The sequence below is a fragment of the Epinephelus fuscoguttatus genome, linkage group LG6 (genome assembly GCF_011397635.1).
Source record: "Epinephelus fuscoguttatus linkage group LG6, E.fuscoguttatus.final_Chr_v1".
Lineage (NCBI taxonomy): Eukaryota > Metazoa > Chordata > Actinopteri > Perciformes > Serranidae > Epinephelus > Epinephelus fuscoguttatus.
In genome coordinates this window covers 22921083-22931142 of record NC_064757.1, presented here as the reverse complement: position 1 = coordinate 22931142, position 10060 = coordinate 22921083, and the positions used below count along the sequence as shown (strand labels likewise).

The 10060-nt window shown below is 40.6% G+C and overlaps 1 protein-coding gene across 1 annotated transcript; it reads left to right on the top strand.

Annotated features, from left to right (window-relative positions):
• The first annotated feature begins 389 nt into the window (after positions 1–389).
• On the top strand, positions 390–9184 carry pik3ip1 (phosphoinositide-3-kinase interacting protein 1). Its single transcript, XM_049578131.1, has 6 exons — positions 390–662; positions 823–951; positions 1402–1518; positions 3861–4049; positions 4185–4263; positions 7433–9184. Exons 1-6 carry the CDS (start codon positions 554–556, stop codon positions 7647–7649), a joined length of 840 nt encoding a protein of 279 aa, XP_049434088.1. The 5' UTR covers positions 390–553; the 3' UTR covers positions 7650–9184.
• The last annotated feature ends 876 nt before the right edge of the window (positions 9185–10060 follow it).

Genomic DNA, 10060 nt, shown 5'->3' with positions numbered 1-10060 from the left:
AATGAAAATGGAAAGCAGAGCAGTTATTTATAGACAAGCTCAGAAACTCTAATGAGCATGGAAATGTTGTTGGATGGGGAGAAGGAAAACGTTTGAGGATGAATTACAGAAGTGACCATAAGAAATCTGCTTTTTTTTTTTTTTTTTTTTTTTTGCAAACTGGAACAAAAATGTGAATGAACTTAGTTGCCTTCCCCTGCTGACTGTTTTGACGACGTGTTTATTCTTACAAGGCTGCATGCCATGATAAGTTGCCAGACAGTTTTGCAGCTGATGCTATTTCCTGAGTGTGTGTGTGCGTATGTTACTAACCTGGTGAGGCTTTAGGACCTTGAGGTTTGTGCTGCAAAGGGCAGGTCCTCCTCCTCCTCCTCCTCCTCCCACTGAAGGCTGTTTACCAAGAAGCTGAGCTCCTCTGACAAAAACAAGGGCTGGGACTCCAGAGAGAAGAGCAGTGTGCTTGATGAATATCTAGTACAGGCTCTTCGCCCATTTTAAACATTTTGTATTTTCATTTTTATTTTTTGAAAGGGAAAAAGCACAGGAGCGCACCATGTCGGTGAATTCAGCCCGTCAGCTCTGCAAAATGTTCATCTCCCTGCACGTTGTTTTCCTGAGCGTGGCCGTGGTGGAGAGCAGTGCATCAAATGGGAATGAAAAAGGTAAAAAATAATACATTATTATGATGTTTGTCATTTGTTATAAAAAGTGTGAAGCCTTTACTTAAAATCCCAAGCATCATAATATTTTTTTCCTTTCTTTTTTGATTGCACAATCACTTAAATGTGTTTTGCTCACATGCTGTTCTGTTGCTATTCTCAGACTGCGTGAGATCCAATGGTGTGGAGTACAGAGGGGAAACACAGAGCTCTTCCTCGGGTCTGACCTGTTTAAACTGGACCAACACCACTAGAGACTATGATGTTGAACTCCATCCTGATTCACAGACAGGTAAAAAAAAAAAAAAACATGAATAGATGTGTCTTGTTTTGACCTACAAAATGAAGTGACTGTTGGAGTCAGCAGGAAACTGAGTATTTAAAATGTCACTGATGTTGATAGGTACAACAGTTCCCCCACAGGATAACAAACAGCTCTTACATCTTTGCTGAGATGTTGACACATAGTTGCACACGTTACAAACTAAACACAGGATTGATATTTACAGCCACTGATTTATCTGCTTATGGTGCTAAATTGCTTCTCTTATACACCAGCTACCGATTCCTTTCTCTGTGCTCATGGAGGCCTGTTCATTGTGGTGTGATGAAGCCGTGTAAATGATTAATGAATCCAGTGGTTTACCCACACAGCACGACAGGCAGACAGACCAGAGACAGGCCTACATTTCCAAGAAGCATCAGTAACAGTCGTGTGCTGTTTCTATCGTACCTCCTGTAGGTGTGGGAGATCACAATTACTGCCGAAACCCAGACTCCTCTGAGAGGCCTTGGTGCTACATTGCAGGCCCAGATGGGACAGTCCAGAGACAATCGTGTGCAGTTGACACATGCAAAGGTAGGTAAACATTGAACAAACCAACTGGTATTTGCAGCAAGAAATTAAACATTTGTAGAAAACTAGACAGAGCCCCATCTGCAGAAGTGCGACCTGGCAAATATGCAACCTCCAAATTAAGGACAAAACAATACTAAAATGACAGCGTTTCTTTCCCTCTGTGAGTTTTTTTTTTTTAGCTCTGTTGATGCTGCCAGCAATTACTTTCTCTTCCTTGAAAGGGTCTCATTATTTTAAAATATGGGCTATGCAAGGGAGAAATAATGAGGTGAAATTTTTTGAGTTATGCAAATGTTCTAATTAGTCATCACAACAAAAAAGACAGCTTGATGAGAGATGATGCAGGCAAATTATAAACTTTTATGGGTCAACAAAAAAAGTTTTTAAAAAGATTCCTCTTGGTGTGTTTACCACAGATAAACTATGTGCAAGTATTAGTCTGCAGTGGGTCAGTTGGTCAGGGTTAAGCCACTGTGAGAAGTCTCATCTACTTTGCCCTTTGTTTCTTTCTTGTCTTGAAGCCAAACCAAGGGACACACTAACAAAGCCCTGCAGTCACATGTCAGAAAGTTCAGTTTAAAGAAATCTGTTGACCACACCCCCAAGACCTCAGCTCATAGGCGGAGAGGAACAGTTTTCACTTGGAGACAAGTCTCCAATTGGCTGCTCCAGTTGATGACGTCATGCCTTTTAACTCCGGAGTTCGAAAACAACAACCTGTGTGAAGGAAATGGAAAACCAGTTAAAGAGCAGATGCTGACATGTGCGAGCTGAACCTTCCTGTCTGCTGAGATAGAGCTTGTTTATGTCTGGTACATAAAAGCATGCGCGAAACCAGTCTTCCTGATTTATGTTCTAGCTTCAACAGAGAGAACAGTGTCAGGGCTGTCCTACTGGTTAGAAGGGTTTTTGCATCAGTGGTAACTTTGTTGAACTGTAAGAGTAATTGGAAACCACACTGTCCAGATGATGCACCAGTAGTGCATTACTTCAACAAGTGTCTCCACACGTTATGCAATTATAATTATTATATTTTATATTGTGATAAAGGACATTTTCTGGAATAACAACTGATAAACTGTTTATGTGCAAAATAACCTGACATACACAACCTTTTTGGCTAATTGAGCAATTTCAGTAGCTGACAAATATAGACGCTTCATCACATCGATGCAAAACTCATATAAAAATCCTCATGAAAGCAGTCCTGCTCATTGATCTCTAATATAACCCACAGTGATTTAATACACCCTGAGATATTAATGTAGAAATAGACATTTTTTTTGCTTTAACTTATCATTATTAAGTAAATATTGATTGCACAAAGTAATGGCTGTAGAATACGGACACCATCTGCATTTAGATTGGTTCCCTATAAGCCTCACTTCACTGCAATTTTTTCTGCCACTGGGTACAATCTCCTTGGAAAATGAAGGCTCATTTTATGGCACAAAGAAAGAATGTCAATGATTGTGGAACCAAAACACGAAGAAGACAGCACACGTTTTCTGGTAGCTATCGGTAGCTATCCCCTGTCACCAAAGAGCATCAGTGTAGGTTCTTTGCACCTACAGTACCCAGTACTGGAAATGGCAGTGGAGCAACCAAAGTAACTGTAGAAACTCTACCCAGCAAAAGAAAAAGAGCCATGTAGCTAGGCTCTTAGGAAAGCGGAAAGCAATCCAGTTGACTTTGCGACATTGGCAACAACAATAATACCACTTGAAACACCAGTGGGGACAAAGTTAAAAAGTTGGTACAACTAACGGCACCACGGTATAAAACACATTGCAAAATCAATGATATACACATTTATACTACAGTATATTATTAATTTTGCCCCAACTCTGTGTGGTAAAATATTCTATTGGTGGTTAAGGCCCAGACACACCAAACCAACATCAAAGAACTAGTGGCAATGAAGGTCAACTGTTGCATTGTCTCACATTGCCTTTGTCTTGGCTAAAAAGTTGCACTTGAACACACCGCAAAGACTACAGCCAACAGACAATTTGCCTTTACATACTGTGCCTGTGTGAGAGGAAATAAAGGATGGATTCAAGATACTACTTCGCCAGTTATCACACTAACAATGCAACCCAATGTTAAAAGAACATCGGGTTGTCCATAATTGTTTTTGTTACTGTGCACTAGTGAGCAATAACAACAAGCAGTTACAAACTGTCAGGGCCCTCACAGTTATAAAATTACAGTTACTACTTGAAGTGATTTGGCTTCCATTGGAAGTGCATCAACACAAGCACAACTCAACACAGTAGCATCCCCAATTAAAACTAATTTAACTTTTGTTTAACACTGGCATTGTTTATTTCTGTCTTTAGAACAAGCTCCCACTGTACCAGCAGCGACCGGATCCCTCAAACCCACAGGAACCATTCCCTCCACAGAGAGCTTTCAGCCGGCCAAGTCGAGAGCCTCTCAGGGAGAAGTTGCTGCAGTGCAACCAGTGATGGGAATCAGCCAGAGAGTGCGCACAGCACCCAAAAAGAAAAAGGACCTTGGCATGCTCGGTATGTTGTTAATGCTGATGGTGCACTATATTTCCAGTTTGAATTCATCTTAGTTTTGTATTTTGCTACATGAACTAAATATCTTCACTTTGTATGTTGAGTTTTTAACCTTTTATGTCACCTTTTGTTTTTTAGGCTACGTCATCGGCATCTTCATGATGGCGATTATAATTGTCCTCGGAGTAGGCATCACATTTGGATACTTCTATAAGAGGTCAGTATCTAAATCACAGCAAGATCATCAGTAGTTAGAGGTATTTGAATTAAGAGGACCCAATGTACAGCATCTTTAAAGAGGCATTTAAATGGCTTCCAGGATGTCATTATTACATTGTATTGTCTGCTGTAACTGCAACATTAAGTCACAGTGTGATGCTTCAAGCCCTTCTTGTGGTTTCCTGTTTCCACTGTCACATGTATTGTTGTTCACAGCTTGCGAAGATGTGCAGGAGCAATGTCAGGGTGATTTGTTAAAACACCTGATTGCATACATGTTTAGTGGTCTCTTGAGTCGAGGGCGTCAGCTGTTGTTCACATTCCGGTGCACTCTGTTCTTCCTCTTTGATGTAACGCAGTGATTTAAATGTCTTTATGCCACAGCAACCGTGACAGAACATGGGGAGGAACATGGCAGGATATGAAATGGCTACGGTCTATTTTCAGCATTCTTATTTTATATTCTTAAAAGAGAAGAGAGGCTTGAATTGGATGGAAAAGCCTGCACATTCGCTGCAGTTATGTAATGTTCAAAAGGATGACCCCAATGTTGTGTTTCCCCTTGGCACAGCACAAAATGCCCGTACAGATCTGGGTTTGGCTGTCAAATCTGATTAGCAGTGCCCTGGTCTTTGTTGTCTATATTTAGGAGGTGATTATTAATAAGGAGGAGCAGCACGTTATGTCAGAGGGTTTATATCTGCCCTCAGAGTACTGTGACATCACCTTCAGTAATGGGAAAGTTGTGTGGCAAGCATGCCCAATTCAGCTGCCCCTCCATAGGCCAGGAGTGGCTGTACAGTACCATACGCCTCCTGCAATATACATGAAGTTGACTCTCTTCACTGTAGACTTCTCCTGGCCAGAGAGAGTGTAATGCATGCAAATGTTGGGAAAAGGCTCTTGACCAACCAGTAGGAGTAGGTAGTGTACTGACAGGGACACCGATCCCCTGCAGGCGTCCTAAACATGAGCACGATTAAACACCCGAGGCTCTGCAGTGATGAGCAAGAGTTGGAATCTGTGCCATTGGGACGCCCCCACTGTTAAAAATAAATCACATCAGACTGTTGTGCAGTGTTCAGTCTTTTATCATATTCTTGTGAACAACCTGTACTTGTTATTTAAAGACTCTCTCCACTCATTTTTTTTTCTGTTTCTGTGCCCTACATTTTTTTTAAGTTGACTATACGGGTTTGGATCTTTGCAAAGTCTGTCACTAGAGAGGTGTTTTCACATTCCTCTGCTGAATGGGGCGATGTCTGTGCAGTTGTTTAAAATCTGAAACTCAAATGTACACCGTGCAAGCTAGCCAATCTCTGTCTAATACAGGAAAAATTTATCTTTGACACAACACTTGCAAAGAGCACACTTGTCAGTCTAGAGGGCAATAGCTTGCATTAGCATAGAGAAGCTTCCTTCCACTATCTGCCAAAAACACCATCCTAGCAGCTAGCCTAGTTTGCCAGGCAGCCAGCTCCAGGAAGTTTCTGATACCTCCACATTATCCCCAGTAAAATAGCACATTGACAGATTAAACAACATAAATACAACATGTTATTTTGAGGTGCTAATTTTGTTACCTTTGGACAGAGCCAGGCTAGCTGTTTCCCTATGTTGTGCAGAGCCAAGCCAACTATCTACAGGCTCCTGCTCAGACATTAAAGTACTCTTAATCTTCTCAACTAATTCTGGGCAAAAAAAACAAAAAGATGAGCCACACCTCAGTGTTGAGAATCAGCGGTGATATATAGAGTTTCATTATATGCTGCTTTAAAGCATGCAAGTAGGAGGTGTTCGGAATCAAAGAGTGTGTTGCCGTGTTTTGGCTCCAGATCAATAGAAAGCAGCCTCATGCTGCTCCCCATCACTGTGTTGCCTTGAAGGAGATAAACTACTCGCCAGCTTGTCAGCTCTCTGTTCCCTTTCACCATCTGTCCCTTGCCTTTGCTGCAGACCTGGCACTTGTTATAACAGGCTCTGTTATCTATGTACAGTATGTTATCTCAAGCTCCTTATCATGAATATTTAGCTTGGGAGGCCCCCTAAAAGTGGTGCTGTACATAGACAGGCGTATTTAAAGGGTAGCTTTGATATTTTTTTAACCTGGACCTCATTGTCCCATGATTTTGTATCTTAATGACTAATATGGGAACAGCAGTTTTTGAAATTGGTCCAGCATAAGTAAGAGCACTGCAACTGGCAGCTGTAAAACAGACTGCAATGTAACATTAATGGGCAATTGTGTACCATCAGTTTACATCCACTAAAAGTGTTTGTTTTTGCCACTGACAGGCTAAGTGTCTGACATCATTATGGAAAGGATCCCTACAGAGACAGACCTTTCTGTTAGAGAGTAAGATCTTTTTCTGTTTAACCAGAAACAGCCCTGAAATCACTGTCGCAAAATCCACCAGAGTCAATTTAAATAAACAGTAATTTTAACATGTGTCAAGCCAACACATTTTCACATCTAACTGGATGAATTGAAGGTTTATTTCAACCAAACTAGAGTCAGTGATTGTTAGAGCAGTGAAAAGACGAGCAAAGGCTTCTCTTGTGAGTTTAGTTTTGTTTCAGTCAACTTTGAATGAAGTGTGTTTTACAATAATAAAATTACTGTTTGTTTAAATGGAGTCTGGTGGCTTTGGCGAAAGCGATTTCGGGGCTGTTTCTGGTTGAACTAAAAGGATCCTACTCTTTAACAAAAAAGGTCTTTGTCTGCAGTAATCCTCTCCTTAAATTTTCAAGACAATTAAGATAATAATTTTAACATGTCAGTAGCAAAAACAAGCACTTTCAGTTGACGTAAATTGACGGTGCACACATGCCCACAGTGATTTCATTGTTTTGCCACTGCTGGCTTCAGATCTCTTGCTCAATACTCAACAATTTCAAAAACTGTTGTTGCCATTGGGCACTTAGACACAGAAACATGAAAATAGGGTCCAGGTTGAAAAATACTGTAGTTACCCTTTAAGGCATCACTATGATAGCTACTTATCATGATAAGACTTGACATTGATTTATAAGTTGCATGACAGCTTTGATATTAAGCTGAAAGGGATAATTAAAGCGACTACAATCAATATTTTATCATCAGATCACATGACTACTTGCATGTGAGGAGTCACTCGTACTGATGGATCTCTGTTGTTTGTGTTCAGGGGCCGGGACCTAAAGAAGCAGCACGAGCAGCGAGTGTATGAGCGCGAGATGCAGAGGATCACTCTGCCTCTCTCAGCTTTCTCCAACCCCACCTGTGAGCTGGTAGACGAGAACACCATCGTGATCACAGCAGAGCACGAGACCACCCCCGTCCAGGAGGGCATAGAGGGCGGGGACCCTCTCATGGGCCAGCAAGCTGGGACCCCCGGAGCATGAATTGGCATGAAGTCCTCAAACGCAGGACTGTGATACATAATTTTGTGGACCAAAACACTTCACACATCTTTGTTTCTCCTTTCTGCCTCCCTGAGTAACCTCTGTTTTAAAAGGAGTAGGGGAGCAGTGTTCGCTCCAAAGACTTGAACTGAATGCTGTGTCCTTTGTGTCCCCTGTCCTTTGGTTTTTATACATTGGAGGCACAAACAAGATAAGCTGTGGACATAATGTTAACAACTAAAAACCATTGAGGTGAATCTGTTGTTAATGAAAATATGTCATGAGGTCTATGACATTGATTTTTGTTACATTTGATAACCAAGAAAATAAGATCATAAGCTGCCCCCTTAAATCACAGTATGGATTTCGAGTCTACAGGATTAGCAAGTGTAAGTTATGGTGTGTAATGAAACCAGTTCTTTATGAAGAGATTGTGTTTGGAATGGGGGTTAATAATGTTTTGTTTTTAGTATGTTTCCATGTGGAGAAGGTGCTCTCCTCAGGAGGTTTCATTTGTATTGACCTGTTGGCTGTGCCGAAGGAGACGCAGATAAGAAATGTGGATGTATAAAGACTGCTTTGTCTTGGAGACACACTGGTGACACAGATGTCTCCAAAAATATCCTCCCCTGTGACAGGATGAGGGAACATGAGGTAAAACAGGCCCACTAAAGACAAGGGAAGTCCTCCAACTCTGCCTTAGCATGAAACTCCTGAATGTATTTGTTTATGTTAAACCCGGATGATTTTTTTTTTTCTCTTTGTACTCAACTGACGGGCGGTCGCTGGCAGACATGAAAGAGGACTTGCCCTTTTCTTCCACAGGTTAAGGAGTGACAGGAAATACACAGAGTGCTCTCAGGAAGCACGAGAGACAGTAGATAGTCCTCTCAGGACAAAACAGCACTGCCACAACACAGGACAGAAATCAGAAAAAAAAGGAAACGTCTGTCTTTGCAGAGCAGGGCGGCGAGTGTGTTGAAGTGCTGAAGAAGCCTGGTGATTAGATTCAGACATTTGAGTTATGCACTTGAAGCTTCAGGGTAGAGACAGGGATGGAGTAGAATAGAAACGGTCCAAAGTTTGATGTTCGTTGATTCAGAAACACGAGTGCATGCACATGGTTACCTGCTGTATGTTTGTATTCAGGGGCCATTTTTCTGCATCCTAAAAAGTAGAACTACTGATTGAAGTCATTTTAGAAAATACCTGCCTGGAAATAGAAATCATCGTACACAGAACATTTTATTTTGTTACACGTAATGCACCATTACTTCCCAGTGTGTTACCAGATTGTTACCACTCCATCACTCCATATGATCTTGTTTTGTGATTATTGCTGGATCCACATCACTGGTAATCTTAAGTTACTGCTGCTCCATTTATTTTAAGTGTCTGTGTGCTGGTTACTCATATTTTCTTCATATAAGCAACATGTTCAAAATGCTGTTGTTTGGCATTTGAATTTAGTATTTGTATTTGTATGAATGCAGATTTTCACTGCTGTGACTGAAATAAAACATCAGACCGATGCACTATGATGTGATGTGTCTGTGTATTTAACATTATAGAGGGAGGGCTGCATAATACAGCACTGTTGCTTGGAGTGTTACTTGTTATTCAGGGCTTTTCACAGCAGGAAATTTTTGCACCAGCTCCCTCTGTTGGCAGTTCTTTAACACATTTCTTTAATCAGTTGAGTCACCTGAGAAAGTAGGTTAAGACAACAACGTAAGAAGCACAAGTAGGACAAAGATCTGAGGAGGCTTGAAAAAACATCTAAACTCTCATAGAAAAAAAGTGGGTGTTTGGATTTCTGAATGTTCTTCACACTTTGATAGTGACACTTGATTTTTTAATTATTTTGAATTGGATGTGAGACATTAACTTTAAAGCCAAACACCTCACTTGACAATTTTCACTTTTTTTTTAAGATTCACATTAATTTTTAAGGCTGCAAGTAATGAGTAAAATTATCAATAGAATATTTTGTTATTAAAGGGAAACACCACCTACATTTAGAATTCCAATATGTTATTTCCACGCCCTAGGAAAGTTCAGTTAATATTTGTGAACATGAGCTACTCTCTCTCAAAGCCAAAAAAACAACAACAGAAAGTGAGTCTAAAAGTTGTGATGTCATCAAGTATAAAGTTTGCCCCATAGGCAATGAATGGGAGATTGATTTTATGGACACACAGATTTCTTTTTTGATACCAAAATCATATTTATTCTATGATAATGTTCTCAGCTCTGAAACAGAAAATGTACCCATGTACTCAGAACATTCCCCTAGATGCTCTTAGTGTCATCTAGAACATCTTTCACCATTCATTGTCTGTGAAGCAGCTCCAAATTTGAGATATTGCTCCCTAGTTTTTGGATGAGGGAGAGAGTTGTTCATGTTTACT

Bases quoted from the DNA above. Each gene is read 5' to 3' on its own strand.
- pik3ip1 (XM_049578131.1), top strand. From the start codon at position 554: ATGTCGGTGAATTCAGCCCGTCAGCTCTGCAAAATGTTCATCTCCCTG. The intron at 952-1,401 runs GTAAAAAAAAAA...TACCTCCTGTAG, and splicing joins CCATCCTGATTCACAGACAG to GTGTGGGAGATCACAATTAC. The intron at 1,519-3,860 runs GTAGGTAAACAT...TTCTGTCTTTAG, and splicing joins TGCAGTTGACACATGCAAAG to AACAAGCTCCCACTGTACCA.